This window comes from Stenella coeruleoalba (genome assembly GCF_951394435.1).
Source record: "Stenella coeruleoalba genome assembly, chromosome: 14".
Lineage (NCBI taxonomy): Eukaryota > Metazoa > Chordata > Mammalia > Artiodactyla > Delphinidae > Stenella > Stenella coeruleoalba.
In genome coordinates, this window is record NC_137160.1 from 49,718,794 (window position 1) to 49,744,518 (window position 25,725).

The 25,725-nt window shown below is 46.5% G+C and overlaps 1 protein-coding gene across 1 annotated transcript in view; it reads right to left on the bottom strand.

Annotated features, from left to right (window-relative positions):
- The window catches only part of LAMA3 (laminin subunit alpha 3), a 241,953-nt gene that overhangs the window by 2,093 nt on the left and 214,135 nt on the right, over window positions 1-25,725 (bottom strand). Inside the window, exons 63-73 of the mRNA XM_079943103.1 lie at window positions 21,056-21,173; window positions 20,545-20,685; window positions 17,808-17,947; window positions 17,269-17,400; window positions 16,293-16,446; window positions 12,069-12,238; window positions 7,966-8,149; window positions 5,618-5,758; window positions 3,072-3,231; window positions 2,826-2,956; window positions 854-947 (exon numbers count right to left, since the gene is read on the bottom strand). Coding sequence (XP_079799229.1) covers window positions 854-947; window positions 2,826-2,956; window positions 3,072-3,231; window positions 5,618-5,758; window positions 7,966-8,149; window positions 12,069-12,238; window positions 16,293-16,446; window positions 17,269-17,400; window positions 17,808-17,947; window positions 20,545-20,685; window positions 21,056-21,173 — 1,565 coding nt within the window. The remainder of the gene's footprint in view (window positions 1-853; window positions 948-2,825; window positions 2,957-3,071; window positions 3,232-5,617; window positions 5,759-7,965; window positions 8,150-12,068; window positions 12,239-16,292; window positions 16,447-17,268; window positions 17,401-17,807; window positions 17,948-20,544; window positions 20,686-21,055; window positions 21,174-25,725) is intronic.

The following is a 25,725-nucleotide window of genomic DNA, read 5'->3' on the forward strand; positions in this document are numbered from 1 at the left end:
TCTGGTTCTTTCCAAGAAGACACTGACTGACTGCTGAAAACGGACTCCAAAGACAGTGGCTTTTGACCCTCCCAAATAAAACTCCTCCAGCGTCAACAATCTTAACCAACTGCAATGCAGTTAGCTTTCAAATTAGCCAAGAGGCAGCTACTTTTAACAAAAGATATTTTAGGTTAATATATCTCCAAACTTGTATGCTCAAGTTATTCCTAAAATAGCAGATTCGACTTGAGAGTTTATGCCTGCTCCCCGTCAAGTGGTTTGTCTAAATCCTTGGCATTAATATTAAATGTTGTTGAAAAAAATAACCCAACAATGAACTTTACCTATAGTAAGAGCAAACATTTACTGAGCACTTAGGACGTACTGGACACTGCTAAGCACTTCACACTCATTATCCCATTAATTTTCACAACCTTGGGAGGTGTACACTATTTTTACCTCCGTTGTACAGATGAGAAAACTGAAGATAAAGAGAAATTAAGTAGCTTGCCCAAGGTCTCACAGGGCTGGAACTGAGACCTGACCTCTGTTCTCTTTGACTTCAGAGGCAAAATCTCAATCACAGTGTTATGCTACCTTGAAAACAAACATAGCTTATCAGTTTGCTGGGTTCCACACCGCCCCCCCCCTCAAAAAAAAAAACTCAGTGTGTTATGGAGAACTGGAGCCGTGAATTACATAAATACGACTGGAGTTGAGAATAGACATGTTCCCAGCACCTTAACCTGGTGGGCTGACCCTGGTCAGACGCTAATGGATGGATGAACTGAGGGAGCGTTTGGGATGTTCGAGTCCAGATGGAAAGGGAGACTGTTTCAGTCTGTGAACAATAGGCTACTGGATGTCATACCTGTCACCGAGTGCCACTGTCCGTCACACAGAGATTGCTTTGGTGTGACCGATGTCAGGATCCCACCTGCCTCGCTGCCCACAGAGGCCGTGACCTGGAACACACATGTATTTTCCTATTTCCTTCAGAAAGGCAGGTGGGGCCCACTTCCTGCCATCTTTCCTTCCCAGCCCTTGCACCCTGACCGCCCGGGAGCACTTGAAACATGGGTACACCCTCCCGCACCAGGTGACCATAGAGGGACAAAGGCTTTGCAGGAATCTCTCTGTTGCACCCCTTTCCAGGCAAGTGAGCTGCAAACCCAGGGCCTGGCCTGAAGTTACTGCCAAAGGTAAGGAGCCTTTCCCACTGACTCCCTACCCCGGTCCCATCAGGCCTGACTCAAAGGTTACTGATTAGCACCGAAGATCTGCCTTAGTGATTAGCATGTGACAGTAGCTCTGTTTAGGAGGACGTGTACAATCTGGAAGGCAAAAACGTTGGCTGAGGTCTATACCCGCCTGCAAGGGGCAGCCAATTATAATAATTCCACGAACGCAGGACTTAAAGAGGGGTCTCGTCCAAGGAATTCAGCAAGCTGACTGACTGAGTTTGCACTGGGCACGTGTCAGGGGTCAGGCACTCAACGTGCTGTTGTGCAGAATCCCGCATTCCCACTTGGGGCCAGGATTCTCCAGGGGCTGAATCAAGGTCAATGAAACGAGAGGGCTAAAATCAGCCTGTTGAGAAGTAATTTACATCTAATTTGCATGTAAGCAGACAGTGCAGCCTTTTCTCGGGCAATTTTCAAGCTAAGCAGTGTCACAGCTGTTAGGAAGGTTATCAGGTCTTGATTTCGTGTTGGGGGGAGTATTTCCTATCCAGAAGCTCTCACCAAAGATGCTCCCCAACCCCTCCCCTGAAAAGCCAGCTTTGTCTGAACCACCGTTAAGCATAGTTCCTTGCTTCTTGGGCCCGCAAGAGGCCTGCTCAGACTTAAAGCTGTAACTTAACTAAAAAGTGTCCAAGAGTTCTGACTACTGTATTTTATTCTGAGAGTCTTCCCTCACATTCAGTAAACTGGAAGGATAAAGGTAAAAGAAAATGCTATATTATCAATCTTTGCTTTAAGGCCTTAACTAAGAGAGGCTTCCTGGAAGGATTTGGTTTGAAAGAGATTGTTTTGCAAAGGAAAGAGATTAAACGTGGGTGGTGAACATAAGATATTGAGTAGGCCTGTGAGCAATGGGAAAGATGGAGCAGCAAAAGCACATGGCTGAAGAAGGAAGCCATGAAAAGTTAAAGGAAGGCTGGGTGGAGACCCTGTGGCCGGCTTGGCTGCAGAGACCAGAAGGGCTTGGTGAGCTGTGTAGAGAGGATAAAGGGAATCTGAAGCTGACCCAGCGGATGTGGGGCATGGGCAAGGGTGTGACATGGTGTAGATGGCTGGTGAGAAAATCCATCCCATGAACTCTGGTGCTGCCCTTATAAATAAAAGTAGAGGTGTGACAAGGGTGAAGGGGAGGTGAGAAAAATGAACATTTACTGATAAATATTCATATAAAATAAATAAAAGTAGAGGTGTGACAAGGGTGAAGGGGAGGTGAGAAAAATGAACATTTACTGAGTATATGGCAGCTTCTCCTCTCCTGACAAAAGCCCTTAAATATAAGCATCATTCTCCACATTTTAAAGATAAAGAAATTGAGTCAGAGAGAGGTTAGGTAACTTCCCGAGGGCCCTATAACTAAGTGGTGGAGCCGGAATTCAGCCCAGCTTGTTTGAATTTGCCCAATTTAAAAGATGAAGAACAGAAAACACGATGACCAAATTACTTAAGGAAAAGGGTAAGTCAGCCCTGAAGTCAGGCCTCTTAAATACAAGATTGGATTCCACTCTCTACCGTAACTCCACCTACCATGGTCTCCAGAAGTGGAATCTGGTTCTAATATAAATTCACACACCCTTCCCATGTCATCTGACAGCTACACACCTTTCCTGCCTCCATATAAACAGATAAGTGCTCCCCGGGTTGACTTCCGACGTGAATTAGAATTCCAGTGAGACTTCTCGGGCGAATGCTGAAAACAAGCTTAAATTCTGGCCCCAAAAGCACGGAGTTGGCTTTCAAAACAAAAACAAACAAATAATAGTTTAAACATCATAATTCCAAAAAAAGGATAAGAGTTCTTCAGAATCAAAGCTATAAAGATATAAAGCCTTCCAAACTGCTCCTTACCTAGGATGACATGACCTCCTTCTTGAGAAAAATAGATGCCTTTCTCCAAAGGGCCATCCAAGCAGGGAGACACCCCAAAGCTTGCAGAAGCGGTGTCCAGGGGTTTCAAATCCAACTGAAAGTTCCTCAGGCATCCCACAAAGCTGTTTTGGGGGAGGGTCTGCAACCAAGCAGAAGAGAAAGCAAACTGTATTACCCACAACTCCCAGAAATCCATGCACAGCCAAGGTTAAGGGCAGGGGCAGTTGTCCAAAAGAGGAGGAAGGAGGGGGATTCATCCATCCTGCTTCCAAGAGTCAGGTGGGCCTGACTGGCTCCATTTTGGCTCCCTCCACAGTGCCAGAAAACCCAGATACCAGGTGTCTGGTGGGTGGTCGAAGTTTGAATGTACCATCAAACCAAGGGCAGGGGCAATGGAGATGGCAACCTAGCGTGGAAACAAGAATACAGAGGGTGACTTGACCCTGGGCCACAGTCAGAGCTGCAACAGGGGAAATTGCCACCTTGCTGTTCCCAGATCTCACCGTCTCTTTGCAGGTACGAAATACTTCTTAGGGTTTCATGAGCCCGTGTGATAGCTTAATGCAGGGCGGCCGGCTGAAAAACGAGGCCAAAACATTCCTAAAATAATGAAGGGTAAGAAAGCTCCCTACACTGTTGGGCCCAGCGCACCATCAACAAATCACGAATGCCACAGGGTCAAGGTCAGACACAGGGTGCGGGATCAAGGGGCTTGCGTGGAGCCCCCATGGCTGCCGAAAGCTGGCCTGAAACAAGGGCTCCTCACCTGGGGCTCAGGGACGAGCTTCTGGGGTTCTCTGACCCCTTAAATTATATACCAGATGTCTGTGTATTTTCCTGGAGAAAGGGGCTATAACTTTCAGGAAATTCTCAAAAAAGTTAATAAAATCACTGAATAAAATCCCTCTACTCTCTTCTGGAGTAAATGCCTTTAGGACTCTGGAATACCTACACGACGGATGCAAGACATGGTAATTTTAAGGGAATCTAGTGGTATTATAGGTGCATGTGGTGTCAGTGTCAACAACAAAGTACTGATTGGGGCCCCTAAGAAATGTTACTTTCTTCAGATTTGCCGTCATGTATAACAAAGAGTCTGTATCTGACACCACGCTCAGGCTCTCCAGTTCAGGCCATAACCTAACACGGAATCACCAAAGCCTGGCTGCAGGTTTTGGTATTTGGAGGCAGCCACTGGCTGATTGGATGTTGCCTCCCTGTGAAAGGATATGGAGGAGGGTATTCGGCGGTTTGCACCCTCAGGTTGAAGGAAGGCTGCGAATAGGACCTTGCTGGTAAAGGATGTTGTAAATGGGGTGCTACTGATTGTCTCAGATTTTAGGATGTTGAGTGTGATTTACCCAAGTCAAAAGAGCACCCAGGGCTTCCCTGCTGGCGCAGTGGTTGAGAGTCCGCCTGCCGATGCAGGGGACGCGGGTTCGTGCCCCGGTCCGGGAAGATCCCACAGGCCGCGGAGCGGCTGGGCCCGTGAGCCGTGGCCGCTGAGCCTGCGCGTCCGGAGCCTGTGCTCCGCAACGGGAGAGGCCGCAACAGTGAGAGGCCCGCGTACCGCAAAAAAAAAAAGAGCACCCAAATTGTGCCCCGAATCACTACCCCATCCTGTGATTTCTCTGAGAGGGAAAAAGGTACAGAGGTTGCAGAAAAGCAAACACTGAGTATCCTCTTTAGCAATTATTAACATGTTATACGTTATATGTGTATTAGATACCATAATACATACACTATATCATGTTATATGTTATTTATGATACATATATAAAAGTTATTACATACAACAAAATAAAACAGTACTTTGACTTGCTGGGGCTTTGGCCCAAACCACAGTGCAAAACTCAAGTGGGCCAGGCTGAGTCCTGTGGAGATACCAAGGTCAAGGCCACGTTAGCCTGACCGCCTAGACTCCACGCTGGCAGAAGTGACCTGCTTTGATTACGTCCATTTCTGGCCCAGATTTCAGTCTCGGCCCTTCCCCCCAGCTGCTAGCACACATCACACCAGAATGGGCACCAGCGGAGTGGGAAGGGGCAGGAGGGGCTCAGCGCCTGGCAGCACGTTTGGAGGAGGACGGTTCCTGGGCCGGAGCTGTTGACGGGCCATCTTCACTTTGTGTGCAAAAAAGGCAGATCTGGGAGAAGAGTGACAGGCGGGTTCAGCCACCCCAAGTAATCAGGGGCAGTGAGCCCTCTGGCCACGTGGAGAAGACAGGGGGAGGGCACCCACAGAACGCCACCCTGGGGCCACGGTCCCATCGGAGCCTTTGAACCTGAAAAATCCTGGTACGCACCCCTCCTTCTTGGGGACAGACAGACTTGTGACTTTCTCCTTAACCCAAATTTTCCCCAAGTTTGGTTCTTGAGATAATTTTATTTCAGTCACCAAATAACATTAAAATACAGATTCAGTTATTAAAATAAAGTATTTTGATATCCTTGAATATATGGTATAATTATAAAGTTTATAGGGTGACTTGTTCTTATCTGTGGCTCTGAAGCATAACTATTTACCTTTGGTTTCCCTGAAGGAGACGATCCCAGGTAAACTGGTGCTCTGAGGCTGATGGTGGAATTTCCGGGCAAACTTCCCTCCCGGGCCCTCAGACCATCCACAACCAAGCGCCCCCTTTCTCCATCTTGCCCAAATGCCACCTTAAGGATAAAGAAAATACATTAATCGTATTCTTACCTTTGACAACTGGCATTGTAGTTTATTAGTGGTCACAGGAAATTTTTTTTAAAGTTTTTCTGTCCCTTCAAGTAGCTTTGAAAAATCAAGAGTTTTCACCACAGTATCATCATCATCATTTTGTGAGATTATGTCAGATATTAAACAGAGTGAGCTTAAAACATGAACTAAAAAAAGATTTCTCAAAAGTAAACAAAAATATACATGACTGGAAACTTATACAAAAGATAAATAACTGAAGAACCAAAGGATCATAAATAAACATACATCCATGCAACAGAGAGGAAGGAAGAGAGTGTGCAGAGCTGAGACGGGAGAAAGCCACATGCTCCTCTGAGCAGGGGTCCTGGAGCAAGGGGCCAATGGCTACTCCTCTCCCAACAAGAGGATCAAGTGTTTTAAACTCTTTGCTAAAAGTCAGGATCCCTGGGCTCTGGTGTGGACTCTGCCACCTCATGGCTACGAGACTATTCACAAATGACTCCCCAGTGTAGATGCCCAGCTGTGACCTCTGGCCTCTACCATCTACTGACACCTGGGCTTAAAGGTCTGATAGGCAGCTCAACCGCAGGATGTTGACAACAGAGTTCCCACTCTTGCCTAGCAACACCTACCTCCTGCCCATCTTCTCCCTCTCAGCAAAGCTTCCACTATTGACCCAGTCACTGGTCCAAAATCACAGGACTTGATGTTGACTCCTCTCTTTCCATCAGCCAAACCTCTTGGCTCTGCCTTTAGAACACATCCTGGGTGGTCTACCCTCTCCCCCTCTACCTCAGCCTCTTGAACCAAAGGCAATAGCATCCATCTGGTCTACTTACTTCTATTTTTACTCCCTTTTAGACACTTTAGCTAAAGAGGGTTTTGAAAATATCAATCTGTTTGTGTAATGCTTTTTTAGTTTTAGACTCTCTAAAAGCTTCAGAGAGACTCAGAATAAAATCCCAAATCCTCACCTTGGCCTTCAATGCTTAAATGACCTGGGCCTGCACCTCACTCTTTTTTTAAATTAATTAATTTATTTATTTTTGGCTGCGTTGGGTCTTCGTTGCTGTGCATGGGTTTTCTCTAGTTGTGGCGAGCGGGGGCTACTCTTCATTGCGGTGCGCTGGCTTCTCATTGCGGTGGCTTCTCTTGTTGCACAGCACGGGCTCTAGGCGTATGAGCTTCAGTAGTTGTGGCGCACGGGCTCTAGAGCACAGGCTCAGTAGTTGTGGCGCACGGGCTTAGTTGCTCCGCGGCATGTGGGATCTTCCTGGACAAGGGCTCGAACCCGTGTCCCCTGCATTCGCAGGTGGATTCTTAACCACTGTGCCAGCAGGGAAGTCCCCCTGCCTCACTCTTGAATCCCACTTCTTATCCTTTCTGTTCTGTTCATTCAGCTAACTCCTAACTTAGGGTCTTTGTACTTGCTGTTCCCTCTGCCTGGAAATCCTTCCTATAACTTTATATGATTGATTGTCATCTCTTGGAAGAGGCCTTCTTTTACTGTCCTATTTGAAACAGTCTCCCTACTCGGCCACTTCCTTACCTTGCTTTAGTGTTTTCTCAAAGCAGTAGCTGACATTATATTGGGGATTTTTTTGCTTATGTGCTCCAGGATGGCAGCTTATTACATATTTGTTGAATGACTGAGTAACTTGTCAAGTCACTTAAGTTTTCTGAGTTCCAATTCCCTCGTCAGAAAACAAAAATACATAGGTCCCTTCTTGCCTTAAACTGTATTTCTTTAACCCTGGGATGGCTTCAGGCAAGAGCTGAGATGCTAGGGATGTGGGTGATTACACCTGGGCTGGCTACAGAGAAGGCATTCCAGACTCACAGGGGGCCTGGAGACTGGAAACTGTCCTGAAGGAGAGAAATGGTCCAGGGAGCAAAGGGTGGGAATAGGCAAGGGGAGTGGTGCAGCCCAGGGAGGTGCATGGGGGGCTGGGGGCGGCGGGTAAAGAAGCAGGGAGGAAAGCCCGTCTCGGCATGTAGGATGACATCCACACATGGCGCGTTCAGGAGTCTCTGGGGCCGAGGCGCTGGGGCGCTCAGTGCCTCTGACCACATGAGCTCTCCCAGTACTTGTGCCCTCTTGCCAGGAAGAACGCTGAGACTCCCGTCTTCAGCTATTCAGCAGTGAACTTGGCCCCAGCGGAGGCTCTAGGGCAGCCCCAGCTCTCACCGTGTGCCACTTCCCGTCACTGCACTTCTCTTTGCTTTTGAGCTTCAGTTGTTTCCCTCCTGCCCGCAGTGCAAAGACCAGGCGTCCTTTCGAAAGATAAAGAGCCATAAAGGAGTTCTTAGTGCCTGTGTAAAACACGAGCCCTCTGGACGCCGTTGTCTGCAAGTCCACGGCAAACTGTGACCTGTGGGGAAAAGAAAGCAAAAGGCGAAGGAGGAAAATAAGAGGCTTTTAGTGTTTCTTCAGATCTCCGTAGCTGGGAGAGACAGTGAGGAACAAAACCCTAAACCTCCTTATTTAAATGAATAAACTAAGGTACTTCTTGATTAAACGACCGTCTCTCTGGGAAGTTTTAAAAGCCATTGTATTTCAGCTGCTAAAAGTTTTGTTGTATAATTTCCTTACCGTATTGGGAAATAAGAGGAAGTTTTATGACAAACTCAGCTAGTGGCGTTAAGTCCCAGCACATGGCAAGAAGGAAGATGCCTTACTTTAAAAAAAAAATCTACATTTTAGAAAGTTATGGTAAAATATACCAAACATAAAGTTTACCATCTTAACCATTTTTAAGAGTACAGTTCAGTAGTGTTAAGCACCTTCACGTTGCTGTGCAGCCAACCTCCGGAACTCTTTCCATCTTGCAAAACTGAAACTCTCTACACATTAACAACTCTGCATCCTCTCCTCCCCTCAGCGCCTGGTAACCACCATCCTGCTTTCTGCCTCTATCAATTTGAATATTCTAGGCGCTTCATAGAAGTGGAATCACACAGTATTTGTCTTTTTTGCAACTGGCTTATTTCACCGAGCAGCCTCGATTGTTAAACCCAGTGAACACGCTTTCTACTTTGTATACATGCAGGGAGAGGAAGGTTGTGAGGAGAAGTCGGGGGACAACCTGAATAACAAGGATTTGATTTAAGCATCAGGTAAGCATTTTCTTCCCGTAAGACATATTTAACACAGTGGCACAGGAGTCCGGATCCACCTTCTCCCACCTACCCTTAACATTTCTCGGACCTTAATACCTCCTCTATGGTGGAACAGGAATTACGCAAACATCACGCAGTAAAAGCAGAGAGCGAAAGTTAATATTCCTTTGCATGATGGTTACATATCATAGGTATGTGTGGCTAAGCAAGCTTTGCTTTCTATGCAAACTCACATCCATCCATCGTTCATTCAACAAATATGTAATGAGTGGGTCGTATGTACAAGGCACCGTGGTGGGCACTGGGAACGCAGCGATGGATGGTTCATTCTTTGAGTGGTTTGTGGTGTGTAGGTGCCCTGAGGGGGTGCCTACAAGTGTACTGGGAAAAGGTAATGGGAGATATGGGTGTCAATAGGCTATCATCAGGGACTTCCCTGGTGGTCCAATGGTTAAGATGCTGCGCTACCACAGCAGGGGGCATGGGTTCCATCCCTGGTTGGGGAACTAAGTTTCCGCGTGCCACGTGGCGCAGCCAAAAAAAGAAAAAAAAAAAGGCTGTCATCACCCATTCCTCGTGGTCTGTGTCCAAGTGCACACCAGACAGAGGGCAGGTACGGGGTCTACCCTGCTTAAAGCTGTATCCCCAGTGCATGATACACAGGAGGCCCTCAAGAAAGAGTTACTGAATTGAATTAAATGGCAAATGGAAGATGCGGAGGCAGAATCAGGAAGTGGAAGAAATAATTACACCGTTACATCTCTTTGCTTTTTAATACCGTGAGGCTGAGCAAACACGGACGTGCACTTTCATCCTACAGCTATGCAAGTTTCCTTGAGGGTACAGTTCTTCAAAAGGCAAAAGAAATCTATATTTGTGAAATTAAACCAAGCCGACGGTGACACGGCTCAGTATGTCTCTTGGTGTAGCTGTGTATTAGTGCGGAGGTTTGGAATACGAGGGTTAGCCAATTTAAGGAGGATGGTAGAACTTGCTACAGAATGAAAGCACTTTACATGTGTGGGCTTGGTTATTAGACTTGACATTTGCTTTCCAGAATTATTTCTTAAAGCAATTTTCTTTCAGAAAAGACTAACTCACACCCAAAAATGACACCAGTAGCTTCAAATCCTGGCATATGACACTGTAGCTATGAGTCTTTATTGCTGGAGGATAGGAGGGAAAGACAGAGACCAAAGTAGCATTTTTATACATTCATCCAGAGGTTAAAATAGTCGTACAGGGTTTTACAGGAGAGGCCAAAAGTCTCTAGACTAGAAACCAGAATGAGAATAATAGAATAGTCCAAATCTTGCAACATCCTGAAAATATACTCTGATTGCTACAATACTGGGGACTAAAATAATTTTTAAATTATATTTACTAAGGATTATTTTTTTTCTGCTTTCCTTTAAGGATGTTACTTTTTCCATTTATTATATATAATTCAGTGTTGGACAGGAAGATGCTGGGGTCGAATCATCAGAAGAAGCCGGATAACTCACCACAGTGAATGTGCTGAGAGAGAAGATGTAAGAAAGGGGCCACGGAGGGAGGGGGAGGGCAGAGGCAGGGGGGCTGGAGAGTGGGGAGGCCGGGAAGAGGACAGCGTGGGCAGCATCTGCAGGGAGACTGTTATTACGGTCAACTTGACCAACAGAGCAGAGATGCGGAGTGGAAAAGCCCCGGGAGGGGCTGAGAGGGTCACCGCTTCTGCCATCTGTCTGTCTCCGACTAGCACAGTTTTGGCGAATCAGGGATCCCCAGAATTTCCACGGGTCTACTGGAGATGCCGGCAGCTGGCCGAGGGTCTCCTTTAGAACTCGGCCCCTCCCCTTTCCAGGCTTCACACCTGCCTGTGAATATGCACTTGCTTACTGAGTGCACCTCCAAGGGCCAGCTCATTACAAGCAATGACCTCTCCTCCCTTCAAGGGAAACATTAGCAACCCCACCTAACTGATGAGAAAATTGAGGTTCGAAGAGGTGTGGCAATTTGCAAAAACATGTGAGACAGGCATAATTATGCCAAGCTTACGGAGAGGAAGCTGAGGCTTAGAAAAGTTGAACAGCAGCCCGCGGTGGCCGTGGAGCTGCCACTCAGAGTTCCCTTCAGGAGACCCCGCTGCGGGGGCACGGCGGCCTGGCAGCCCGCAACTGCCACGCTCTCAGAACCGCAGTGGCACACAGGTGACCCCCGCCAAGCACTGAGCTCAGCGGCAGAACTAGAGCCGGGCCGTCGTGCCCGACACCGGACTCTTCTACAGGGTGATCTTCGCTTGTGAGGCCCGCCGGCCTGCCTGACTCCCTCGGAGCTTCCCTGCTGTCTGAGCTCGTCCCACCCACGCCTGCCTTTCCCTCTCCTTTCACAGGCCTCAGGCCTGTGTCTCAGCTGAAGGCTCTCCTTGCCAGCTCCTGCTCTCCCCCTTTTATTCTGCACAGGAATAACAACTCCTTTGCAATCTGATCCCATCTTGACCTCTGCATCCCCAGGATGTGAACTGGCCTGTGGCCTGAGGCCACGCAGCCAGCAAGCGGCTGAGTGGGTGGATTGAAAGCCAAGGTCTTAAAGCCAGGCCTTTTGGACCCCTGGGCCATTCTGCCTCTGTAGAGAAGTCGTAAAGGAATTTTGGGCACCTTTTTATTTATGTCTCCTTCGAATCACATGAAAATGACAAGCCTTGTTTTCCTACTTTTTTTTTTCTGACAGAATTAATATCTCTGCTTATTCCCTCCTCCCCAAAAGAGATGCAACTTGTTAGCACAAAAAAATCCAAATGTATTCTCTAAAAATGATGGATCTGACACCAAGTCTTCCTAAAAGAATGATTTTCCTCTAACTGTAGAATGCGGGAGAAGGTGATTTAGCATAGCAACAAATAGCACCTTTGGAAAGAAATAGCCTTATTTTTAGAACACCGTCAATTCTAAACCAGAGCCGAGCTGATTGTTTCAGCCTCTGAGCAGCACGTGTCACGTGTGCCTCCCACTTGCGGGGAGGAAGCAGGCTCGGGCCCCCAGGCTGTGTGTCTTAGGTAGGCCAGCACCTCTTTTCGCAAACGTGGTAGTGCCCCCTTCATTGGTGACAGGTGCCTGCTGTCGTGCCGGCCAGCCTGCCCTAGGGTAGAATCAGATTCTGGGGTTGGCTTGGGGCAGGAAAATGAAATGATACCTGGGTTTCAGCAACTCCTGGGGAAGCATGAATAGCAAGTGGCTGGTGGGACTGTCCCCAAACCTGAGGGCTCCGTGGCTGGCCTGGGCCTCTGGAAGCGGTGGGCAAGACTGGGCATCTCCCCTCACCTTCAAGCTCCTTGGGGAGGCGGCTGGTGTGTCACACCATGGCTGTGTGGGAGAGAAACAAAAAAAATCAGGACAGCTGATTATCAGAGGCAAGAGTTGGAAAATGCCCACCTTGCTAAGTGCCTTGCTCAGTTTTGACTTGTGATCCTAAGAGCTGAATTCAATAGAGATGAATTCATCCTTGGGGAGGATGCATGTTATTCCCATCCTACACAGGTCTGCTATACATGGGACCAGTGGATACCCAGAGCACCTCACCTCCATGGAGCTTCAGAAGAACCACAGTGTCCCTCAGGAGGCACTGAGGCCCACACAGACAGCCAGTGGACCTGGAGCCGCCAATCTGCCATCTCCCCTCCAGGCCATTCACTTGGGCTTTAGCAGCAGGGCCGTGAAAGAACCCAGAGAACAGGAGGGGACCACAGCCTGTCCCCACTTTCCTCAGAGTTGACCCCCACACAGAAGTCTCTCCTGACCTGGACGATGCTTTGAACTTTTTAACAGGAATGAGTTTTAATGCAGAAGAACAAGCATCATAAACATCACATGAGACTAGAAAAGTTGTTGGAAGGAACTGAGACTCTCCAGCCCCTCCCCCTCTTTTCTCTGCTGCAAAGCCCAGATTTTGATGAGGGGTCCACAGTCCCTCCCATGGGGCTCAGGGCTCAGTGGGGGTCTCCATTCCTGGAAGCCAGTGATGGGAATTCTCCCTGCTGGGGATTGGTTCAGGAGCGAGCATGTGACACCCTCCTGGCCAACGAGCCTTAAGAGGTGGTCAGGGAGCGGGGCCTCTGAGAAATGTTTCCTTCCAGAGGAGAGAGAAAGCCACAGATCTGTGCTTCCGGTGAGGGAACGCCCTGTCCGTAGCCCAGAACTGTGCGGGATGGAGCCAGGATGGCTGTGGGGAAGCAGAGCCCAGTCCTGCGGGCCAGGCCTGCAGCACACTCATCCTCAAGCTGTCCCTTAATGCGACACTATAGATCCCCACAGAGGGTTAAGCCCTAGCGGCTGAAGTCTTCCTAACAGTTCAGATTCCTTCAGGATCAGGTTCTCCAACCTGACCAGATTCCTGGAGAGGATGCTTGGGATGCAGACTTAATACCAGTTATCTGCTGAGTGGAGATGTTCCATCACCAGAAAGTTAAGTGAGTTGTTGAAAATCACAGCCAGGCCTGGATCCTCCAGGAGCTTCCTGCCGGGGGCTCACACCAGCGGGGCCCACTCCCTCCCTGAAAGATTCTCGTGTGTCAGCAGCAGTAACATCAAGATGAACAGTCTTCATACACACTCTTGGTACCAACTTTTCCTTAATTCTCTTAACGGCAGCATCATCCTTCAAGGCACCCAGGCCTCACACCTTGGTCATCATGGACACCCTCCTACCTGGCCTCTTGCACGTGCTCTGTTTCCATGTCCTACTGTTCATCTCCGGGACATATTTTGTTTCCACTCCTTCCCTTTCACTCCCAGTCCCTCTACCTGAAAGTCAGGCTGCTGACCGTCTTGCCTGGACCATTTGCCAGTTTGACGCCACGTCTGTAGAACTTTCCTAGGCCAAACCATTCCATAGGCTGCTGCCAGTTTATTCGTCTTTAGACATGGCTTAAAGCACTCCTTTCAATGGCTTCACGCTGACTACAGAAAAAATGTCAAAATTACATCAGGCCGTCGGAGGCTTGTCTGATCCGGCTGCAGCATGTGACTCTGAGCTTACCTCCCCCTGAGCAAGTGCCTATGAAGAGCACACTCTTCGGGATTCTGTAGCCCTGAGTTTCAATTCTGACTCTACAGTTTACTTACTGGGTGCTCTTGGGCACATTTTTCTTTTAACCTCTCTGAGACTCAATTTCCTGACGTGTAAACTTGGCGTTCTATTCTGCTCTCACGGGGGTGTGGTGGGAACTGAAAGAGAGAGAGTGAAGGCTTGTGCAGATCAGAGAGAATGCACGCAAAGCATCTATACCTGCGAGTTCCACCACACCCTGCCTCCCGGCTTTGGGCTTCTGCTCACGTAGCAACAACGTTTACTCATCTAAACTCAACCCCTGCTCCAGGCCCAGTCTATGCATCACCTCCTCCAGAGGAACCCCCCGATCTCTGTAGCAGGAAAATAGCTGGCGTACCACTCCTGGAGCACGTTTTGTCCCCGTCCCTTAGGTTATTCGTGTGTATAGTAACGATAACAGCTAACAGTTATTGCATGCCTACCCTGTGCCACGTATTTTATATGTATTACCTCAGTGGACCCTCACAACACCGTGAGATATTACTGTTCTATATCCTCCTGTACGCTGCAGGAAACAGACCCACGGGGAGGTTAGATAATCATTCAAGGTCACACACGTAGTAAGGGATAAAGCCAGGAAGTCTGACACCAAAATCCGGTACTTAACCGCAAAGCTTGGTCGCCTTGTCTCTGCATTGGGCTTTCGGAGGCAGAATTAATGTCTTATTCCACCTAATCTGGGGGCTTGCACGGAACAGGGGGAACGTTAAATACAGTGTATTCACTGGGGATCCCCCATCAATAGCCCCGGCCCCACTCTCTCTGCTGAGGCCCCCAGAGACACCTGACAATCTCCTACCAGCTTTCCACCTGGTTGAGGCACCTGTCACTCGATATGCCACAAACTCCACTCATTCTCGTTCCCTCCAAAGGCTTGTCCTTTTCATCTCTTCATAACTGGCTTCTCCATCCATCCAGATGCCTCAGAATTATATTAACTCCCACCTCTCCCTTGCCGCCCACCTTCAATTATTATAAGAGTCTGGTACATTCCATCTTCTATATAGCTTTGAATCCATTCCTTCGCTCCATCTCCACCATCACTGCGCTAATTTAATCTCTCAGTAACTCTCAGCATTACAGGGAAATAAATGAATCTATGACTTCATTCCTGAGGGGGCAGGTCTAAAGGTGTTCTTTTCCTGAGAGTAAAATGACAACCCTTTGGGATTTATGAAATATATTTCTTCTTAAAGCAAAAAAAAAAAATTTCTTTTTATGTACTATCTCTCCATCTCCCCAAATCATTGTGCAGCAGGAGAAATATTGGCAGACAAGCAGCATGTGATTGATGTTAAGTGAAAAGTGGGTTGAATGGAAGTGCATTGCTCTCGAGAGGGCCTGGGCTTTGGGGTCAGGTCGCCTGGGTTTGAATTCCAACTCTGCCTTCCATCTGTGGGAGCCTGGGCAAACTGCTCACCTTTCTAAGCCACGGCATCCTTTTCTGTGAGATGTGGCTGGTAATAGTACTTCTCCTATACGGTTACGTGCGGATTTAGTAAGAAAATCCACTTAAAGAGCTTAGCGTAGCACCTGGCACACTGGAGGTGTTCAGTGTTATCCATTAATCACATTAATTGTAACCTCAGATATGGGGAGGTCACACTGTAGACCTCAGGCAGAGCAAGGAACTTTTTTAAGTTCTAACCCTGTGTTCAATGTATGACAAAGCTTCCACTCCTCCAAACAAGGAATTTCCTTTCCTTTCAGCCTCTCTTAGTTCTACACACTAGAATCACCCGGGAGCTTTACAAACTCCTGCCGCTTGGACCTATCCCGAGAGCGTCTGACTTAATTGAGTGGAATGCAACCCAAGCACTGGGATTGTAAAAGCTCTCCAGGTGTCTCTAATGTGCGGTCAAGGTCAAGCCACGCTGGTCTTGGCAAGGCCTGGGGGCGTGTGTGTATCTCGTCAAAGGATGCAGGCAGAGGAGTGTCTGTGGGCAGGAGAAGGGTCATGAGCCCTGTATCCCAGAGACAATCATTGTACTTGCTGGAGACACAGCAGAAGTGTCAAAAGAGCAAGACATCAGCTGCAGACACTGAGAAACCGCAGTCAAGGGTCTATTTGTTCTATGACTGCAAAAACTGTCAGACGTTCAAAATACAAAATAAAAGCTAAAACAAAAACCACTTTGACCTTTTGGTGTCATCCACCTGTTGATGACCCATTATTCCTGGAGGCACTGGGCACCACCAGATCAGGTGACCTACATCCCTCCCTCCCCAACATCTCCGGTGAGGCAGGACTCTCTTACGAGAATCATCTGGAAAGAAGCAAAACCCAGGGTAAGGTTTTTTGATACTCACCTGGTGGATATTGAAAGTCTTGGTTTTGCTAAACCTCGTAGACCCGTTAAGCAACATTAGAAAAGGTGATTCGTTTAAACTGCAGCCTCCCAGGGACACATCTCTCTTGGTGGATTTACTGGCCAAATCTAGGACTTCGGGACTCTCTGATAATCTGGAATGAGGGCAGAAACGAACGCTGACATATCAAGGAAGACACACTAGCGGGGAGGATTTGTTTCAAAACTACACGTTCTTACTGTCCTGATTTCTGGGTAAACGTTCATCTCCTCCCTGTACAGGATATCTAGAGGAAACACTAGGCTCATAGTGGATGAGAATGTGCTGTACCCACCTCTGCCTTCCCTTCAATATCCAGCACCATGCCTCGCCAGCAGAAGGCCTTGGGAAACTTTTATTGCCTTGAACAGCCAGCGTTGCAGCAAAGCCAGAATATTATAGTTCTTTGGAGTGGGAGCCACATAGAAATATGAAAATGAAATATGCAGAGAGGACAAACACAGACACTGGATGACCTAGAATGACGGTGAACAAGAGGAAACCTCAGAAGTGAGTCTGTGGAAGCATTTATCTCACTGCATTTCAGGAGGAAAATCTCACGGGTAAATCTGCTTTATCTGATGATTTTTCCTGAACCCTGATGGCAGCTCACAAGCTCCTAACAGGCTGCCTAAGGTTCATGACCAGTCCTGGGCTCTCCCTCTGCCCAGGGGAGAGTTTTGCGCTTATCTAAAAAGGCCATAATCGGAAAGTAAATTTTAATTAAACCTTTTCCAAGGTTGTGTTCCAAGGCTGCTCCTACGAAGGTAGGATGAGCCCAGAAGCTTTCAGTTAGTTTGCTTTTAATGTGTGTATCGTGCCAAAGAGGTCATCTTGAAAGTCAGCGGGACGAGAGCGGCGTGCAGCCTGCCATGACAAGTCCCCTGGGTCACAGGCCATTCTCATCAGCTGTGCATGCACAGAAAACGGCACCCACCTCTGGATGAAAACGTTGCTGATGCAGCCCTCAAAATAACTCCCGCCCAGACGCAGGGATTGCTGGGAATTTGAAAAGCCTAGCAGCCTTTGGTTATTTTTCAGAGGCTGGTCATCAATGAGGAGCCGGAGCCTAAAAAAACAGGAGGAAAACAAAACAGGAGTGAGAACAGCTGGGGAAAACGATTCTCGCCAGGTGGGCAACGAGTGTCTGATTCAGACGCAAAATCTTCTACCTGAAATAACTCACTAAACTATTTTTTTTTTTTTAGCGGCATGCGGGATCCTCCAGGACCAGGGCACGAACCCGTGTCCCCTGCATCGGCAGGCGGACCCTCAACCACTGCACCACCAGGGAAGCCCAACTGTTGATTTTTTAAATGAGAAAATTGATATAAAACCAGGAAGAAGGCCAAGATTTACTAGTAAAATAGTGTCAATGCTAAGGCCAAATATTTCTCAGAAAAGATACTAGAAGATTCCATTAAACGAAATAAAGTAAAATTCTTAGCGCTCTGGCAGAAGAGCCATTCCACTCACCCAGAGTTGTCGCTTATTATGGACACGTAATGCAGTACACCATCCATGTACGTCTGTGGAGATGTGAAAATCGGGCTGCTGCTGTCCCTGGTGCTCAGTTCAATGTGGCCATCTTCCAGGATGACCTGTAGGCTGCTTGCCTAAAATCATCACAGAACATACCCATCAGTGCAGTCCATCTGCATTTAATGATTATGAATGTATTAATACTGAATATATGATCAAAACTAGGTACACAGGATGTTTTGACCCCAGTGTTTTGACTTTGCTCTTTTGATCTAAAGATTATTTTTGAATATTTGGACTCCACATTTATGAATATAAAAATCTTAAGCAAATTATTCCAACACTGATGAATCTGTCAAAAGCATTTTATGGACCTATATTCATAAACCACCTTAATCTCTCCATCAAATTTTTTTAAATAAATTGATCCAGGCATTCCTTTTTTAAATTTTTATTTATTTAATTGATTGATTGATTGATTGGCTGCGTTGGGTCTTAGTTGCAGCACACGGGCTCTTTTTTGTGGCACGTGGGCTTCTCTCGTTGTGGCTTGTGGGTTTTTCTCTCTCTAGTTGTGACACACAGCCTCCAGGGCATGTGGGCGCTGTAGTTGTGGTGCGTGAGCTCAGTAGCTGTGGCGTGGCAGGCTTAGTTGCTCCATGGCACGTGGGATCTTAGATCCCTGACAGGGATTGAACCCGCATCCCCTGCATTGGAAGGCAGATTCTTTACCACTGGACCACCAGGGAAGTCCCTTAATTTCTCCATCAATTATACAAAACAGTTAAAATATTTCTAAATGTTCCTATTTTCACTATCATTTTGCTGAAGTTATTTTCGTCAGCATCGATGTTCCTCTGAATACATTTTTACAACAAAGACTTGATTCATCAATTTATTTTCATAGATGATTACAACGATAGCTTCTCTTCAGTCGTGAATTTTTTACTTTCAGATCCTAATTTCTAGGAGGTTCAATTTTCCAAGGTCAAACTCTGAAGATCCAAATTTTGGCAAGATGATTTGATTCTTTCTGTCAATTCTTAATTTTTAAAAATGTGTGTAGTTTTAGCAGTTGTCATTTTAATTTTGTTCATTTTTTTTCCTACCAGGTACAATTTTTGCAGTTTTCAACCAGATGTGATTTGTCAGTGAGCTTTTAGCCTAAAACAATTTTTATAGTGTGTGGTCGTAGCCATTGTCAATTTCACTTTATGTTGATTTTTTTTCAATTGGCAATATTCATTATAAACTGGATAAAAGAAGGCTAATTGAAATGTATTCCTTAGCTAATCCATTAAGAAGTTGAGGGCAGTGTTCCTAGGATATTTGAAGGGTTCCTGCATTGTCCAGGAGTGATCTCATCTTTTGTTAAGCCCATTCTTCCCCCTGTTTTGGACCATTTTGTATATTGGGTACTAAGTGTCCCCACTCTTGGTAGAGGAAACAAGGAGTGTGTGTCAAAAGAGCTGGGTCCAAACATCCTGCTCTGATGGAAAAGCCACTCTCACAATCTAAATGTCGGCATGTGCTTTTTCAGGGGTATTTTTTTTTTTTTACATCTCTATTGGAGTATAATTGCTTTACAATGGTGTGTTAGTTTCTGCTTTATAACAAAGTGAATCAGTTATACATATACATATGTTCCCATATCTCTTCCCTCTTGCGTCTCCCTCCCTCCCACCCTCCCTATCCCACCCCTCTAGGTGGTCACAAAGCACCGAGCTGATCTCCATGTGCTATGCGGCTGCTTCCCACTAGCTATCTGTTTTACGTTTGGTAGTGTATATATGTCCATGCCACTCTCTCGCTTTGTCACAGCTTACCCTTCCCCCTCCCCACATCCTCAAGTCCATTCTCTAGTAGGTCTGTGTCTTTATTCCTGTCTTACCCCTAGGTTCTTCATGACATTTTCTTTTCTTAAATTCCATATATATGTGTTAGCATACGGTATGTGTTTTGTTTTTAAAAAAAGATCTCGAACTGCTGATGAACAAAGATAGCAAGAGAGGAGAAGCGTTCTACTACGACATAACCACAGAGGCAGCTACGTCCTTCCTTTCAACATACACTAGTTGTCCGTTGTGCTGGCAATCCTGAAGAAACAAATCCAAGAAGAACAGTGTCCTACTTCTACTTCTATTTTAAAATCCCACTCGTTCCGCTAGGCGATTTCTGAGTATTAGCTGACTTTTACGCCTACATGACCACACCGGCTAAATCCTCTTAGGTTATAGAATCTCTGTGGCTTGTTGTACAGGAACAAAGAGCAAAGGACCTTACTCTCTCCCATTCACCGATGTAAATATTGTCCAACTAGCTGCTGCTGCTAAAAAAGGAATCTGAAGAGCTACCTTGTGTGGAATAACAAAGGAATGATGGGGGTACATTCTGATTTTTTTCTTAGATCTAAAGATTAAAGCTACATTATTACTTATAACAGTTCTAATTCACCTTCACTCACAAAATATACCTAAAAGAATGAAAATGAGTTCATGAATACACACAAATTCAATTCTGTGAACTATAATGTATTTTCTAAGCCTGATTTCTTTTAGGACCTACCCCAGGATGGGCAACAGCTTCCATGTTTGAAATCCACAATAGCATTTACTGTGTGAGGATAGATAAAATGCCTCACAAATTTACCTTCAAAACCCCTCTATCGTTTTTGACATCAAACCTTGAGTCAGGTTTAAATCTTGTTCAGTATTCATACAATATTTCATACCCCTGTCTGATGATTTAATAAGATGCCACTGGGTTGAAAGGTCTGAAACCCAAAGGAGGCCTGGAAGTGGCTGGGCAACGGGAAGTCCAAATTGGTGAAGCTCAACTGTCCTCCCCTGGAGAATGAGGCAGATCGCACGAGCTGAAACGAAAACACGGAATAAATTACCGGCACTGTAATCATGTCATGGCTGAAATACAGTATCTTAACCTCTGTCACCTCACTTGAACCGATCCATGCGACCCATGGGAAGAAATAGTCTGCTTGTCTGCACGATAATTTACCAATCATCTGTACGTTTTTGTGTGTACAGCTGGTATTCCTACTTTCCTACAAATTTAATATGCAAGCCTGAAGAGGTTTTGCAAGTACGTGGGGAGTGTAATAAATGAACCAGTTCACAGTAACACCGTGTGCTACCAGAAAACGTCAAAAGTTGGTGTGTTAACGAATGCCAAGCACGGGTTAGCTGGGGAGCATTCCTTTGCGAGGTTTGGAACTCTTCACTTACCTTCCAGTCTTCCGAGCACTTTTTTGTTACGCCCACAGTATCATTCAGTCTAACGACACCAGTGGTCTTCTTCAGGTTTTTCACGCAGCCTCGGAAAGCAGGTGTGGAAATGTTAAACCTGATGTGGGATTCGAGAAAACGGGAGAGATGGACCACAGCAGGCTTGACGGGGAACTGGAGCTGAAACACGGCACTCATTCCCTACTACTTGTCACCCACGAACAAGTACATGTTTTACGCTTATCTCTTCTCGTGGGATGTCTAGAATGCTACTTGTTTTGTGATGCTAGGGAAATCTATTTCCTTTCTGTGTGATTTGCATTCTCAGCTTTAAAAGTGAACACAACAACGTTGACAGAAGAATGGCCAGCGTCCCCAAAAGGTACAGAAGATGTACAATATCTGGAATTGCTCCTCCATCCCCTCCCGAGTCATGGTAACGCATCATGAATTAAAAGTATATTAATAATGTAATATACCATAAATATATATTCAATATTAATAACCTAATAAGTAACTTATAAGAGCCAGAAATACTGTAGAAAACTCTTTGCTCTTTTTTTCCTGTCCACGTTGAAGTCAGCCGCTGTAAACGCAGAAGAAACAAACTGTTACTTTTTGGTCCTAGTCAATTATGAAAAGTGCGGCTTGGTATTTAATCAGCGCCAAGCTGGAACAATGGAAAGCACTGTCTGGCCTCGTATGCTGTATCCACCACCTCCTAACTGTGCAAGCTGGGCAAGAGGTCATTGTGAGGATTAAACAAGTTAACATCCGGGAAGTGCTTGGAACCCTCCATGGCATGTGGTCATGAACATGCACTCAGGAGGGGCTTCTAAGAGGGGCTGCTCTGGAGCCACGGACTCTGGAGCCAGGCTGCATGGGTTCGAGGCCTGTCCCTCCCGCCTTCTCTGTGCTTCTGTTTCCTCGTTTATACAATGTGCGTGTGGTAATCTGCTTCCCAGGGTTGTCCTGAGTTTAAATGAGATATTACGCGTTAACACACTCAAGTGGTAGCCGGTACAGAGAAAGGACTCAGCGTGAGACGGCATAGTCTGTAACTATCCCCACATCAGCGCATCATTATAACAAAGCAATTTCTAAAGCAGCTCTTGCTACGTGGCTGCTTTGACATTTCCCCTTTGATTTGACTTTGGGAGCTGACGTCACATAAAAACATTCACATACGTGAAATGACTGAAGTCCGGGCAAATATTTGTGTTTCTTAAGCAAATGATGTACTAAGAGAAACACAAAGCTGACTGCATTATAAATCCCTAAAGCAGCTCACTTTTCTAAATGGAAAGGGGTCTGCCTTCATTTTTATTCAATTCATTGTAAAGAGCTGAGCTACATGTAATATGCATAAAATTAAATTTCATTAAAAGGAAGAGGAAGAAATGAATCCTCACTGGCATTACAGCACGAGCTTGATTATTTTATAAAGTTGGCTTCCTGCCTCAGGAAAGGAGAAAAGTTCATTGCTGGAGCTTGTCTATTTATACATATATTTAGATGCATTCTCTCTCGGGTTTCAGCATGTTTTAGACTCATCAGCATCTCCTGATTCCTTTTTTCTGTAAAGCATAGGTTGGAGGAAGAATAAGGTGGCAGAAGAGTAAAGGGGAAAGAAAGGCCACCGACAGATATGGAGCACCTGTTTTGTGCAAGGCACTATTATCTGATCCTCACAACAACCTTTCGAGGGAGATATTTTCTTACCTGACATTATTAAGCACTTACCATGTGCCAGGCACTGTGCTAACTCCTTTACTCTGAATCTCACAACCACTCTCAGAGATAGACCATCACTATGCCCACATCACAGATGTACAAGGAGGCTTGGGAAGGTTAAGGGACTTGCACGAAGTCATACAGCAGGAAGTGGGCAGCATTGGTATCTGCGTGGTCAGCGTGTCACACAAACTTGTGTGACCTGAAGCCCTTGCTCTCTACGCTTATACAGTTGTGTACCCACAGCACTGGAATGATCCCGACTCTTGCTTTAAAGAACAGTTATCTACAGCAGAGGTGTTAAGAGGAAAGATTTATTTCCACTATTTTTGGAGGTGTTCTTGTTACTCTGGCTCGTCTGAGGGCCTAGAGTTCCACGTTTGCTCCAGGATTCTGGCTCTGAGCACACTTGCTAGAGGACCATGACTGCGGAGGAGTGTAGGTTGTGGTATGAATGGGTTAGTACGCTGGGGTATGTGTACACACCATGGGCCAATCGGTTCACAAAGGCTTAGCCAGGTCCAACCTGCCGTGGGCTGATCTCAGAGAGCATAAGAGCGAAATCTAATCCCAAACTCCATGTTGGGTATTAGTAAATGCCCAACAGATCCCTGCCTGATGTTTACTTTTTGAATCATTTTCATTTTAATGTTATATTATTATACTCTGTGATGCAATGAGGTAGGTCCGCAGGAAGTATTTCTTGTTGGTCTGAGGCCCTCTGGCATTATTAGGGAGGATTTCCTCTTCTCATGGGAAGCAGATGGGATTAAGAGATTGTGACTTCTGACTGTAATCCTGAACAAGTCATTCCAAGATCTGGGTCCCCATTCCCAGAAGGTACACTACAGGGAGAGAGGAGAAAACACCACACCCACAAGCTCTCTTGTCAAAGCGACTGTATTTAGAGATGACACGAGGCTTGCTTCTCTCCACATCAGGTTCAAGCACTGACTGTCTTCCACTAACGCCAGGGGTCGGGGCGTCTCCCTCCTTTGAAAGAACTGCTGGGTTCTCAGGAGAAATCCTCTGTGACCCACGTCAGAGGGGGTTCTCAGGACTCTGAACCGTCAAGGACAGCACCAGAGGGATGAAGCAGGGCCAGAAACAGCTGAATACTGTTCAGCGTGTTGCTTATGAGAGAGTAAAAGCTCAGGGACATCTTTCAATTGGCCTCTATCTCCTGTATGTTCCATGTCATTGTGGTTTGCATCAATAATCGAAGTATAAACTTGCCCAGAAAATGGAAACAGTCCCTGTTTGGAAGACCTTAAAACAAATGACTGGGAAGCTTCTATATGTCTATCTGTACATACATGTGTAACGATATCCACGTGTATTTCTTTAATGGACAGAGATAAAAAGTCAAAGAAAGGCTGAGTGTTGACTTAACCCAAGGTCACCCCGCTATTTGGTGGCTGAGCCGAAACTAGAACCTTTTCTTTGGATCCTCACCCACTACTTTTCTCTAGGAAACCTTGCTTGGTTGGCACCCACATTGCTGTCTGCGGACCTTCTGCTGACACCGCACGGAGGCAAACCACCAACCAGTGGCTCTCGTATCGCCGCTGAGAATCCCTCACGGCTCTGGGAGCCCACCTGCCCGTCTAATCTCAATGGCCACCTGTTCCCAAGCTTTGTTCATCCTTTCTCCAGCCCGGTCTTCTCTGCAAAGGTCCAGGCCTTCTGTCCAACCCTTCTGGGCATCTCCACCTGCTGTCTCCTGGGCCTAAGACTGAACTCACCGCCCTGTTTCTCTGCTGGTGCTGGCCATCTGTCCAAGCGCTAGATCAAAGCCCAGGTGTCCCTCTTGAGTGCTCCCCGAACCCAAGCAACCATTTAGCACTGCCCATCCACTGCCCTAAGTATATTGGGACTCCACTTCCTTTTCCCCATCTGCGCTGTCATTTCTGTGGTCAGGCCACCCGCCTCTCTCACCTCTGTTACACTCATCTTCCAACCTTTCTACCTGCCTCTGCCTTTCCCCTCTTAATCCAATCTCCTCCCTGCACCAGAACAAGCTACTGAAAACCCAAATCTGATCATGTCCTTTCTCTGCTGAAGCCCCCAATGGCTCCTTACTGTGACTTTCAAGATCCTCTGTGGTCTGGTCCCTGCTTCCCACACCAGCCATGGGTGGCAACCCTGGCCTGCTTCATGGTGTCCTCTTGAGAGTTCACACTTTCTCCAGTTCTTATCTCCTCACATATGGTGATTTTCATATGTCAGCGTCTTTCAGGTCTAGCCAGAGACCACTTTCCTGATACCCCAACTGGGTGGATTCCCTGCCCGGGCCCTCTATCACCCTGAGCTTCCCCTCTGATGGCACCGGCCTCATTCTACTGTCTCCCTTCCGCTATACTTGAGGCTCTGCCCTGTTCGCTGTTGTCATCCCAACACCGACCACACTGCCTGACCGTCACTAGACACCCAGTGAGCGCTTGTATAATGAACAAATAACTGATAGCCTCAGATGCGTGCCATGGTGCTACCTGAGGTTACCCTATTTATTACACTTAATTGAATAAAACCAAGATTATTGGCCATTCATAACTAGCTATTCACGGTTGAATTGCTATTTAACACTGATAATATTAAATATTAATATCACCTCTTTGGCTTTCAATTTCTTCATTAAAGTTCAGAGGTTACATACCACGATCTGCACGGTCCCTTCCACTCCAAGGAATCTAGGGAGTAAAGATACTCACTCCCAAACTCTATCAAAGTGCTGAACTCTCTCACCCATATTTCTGTCTTGGGGGGCAACCCCTAACAACTGTAACACAAAGATTAGCGCCTCCATCCTGAGGCTGGACAGCTGCTCAAATATGTAAGGAATTGAGAAGAAAGACCGCCTTTGCACAAGGCCTCATACATCACACCCAGTGCTCTTCCAACTGACTAATAACAGCAAGAGAGTTAACTCGCCTCAG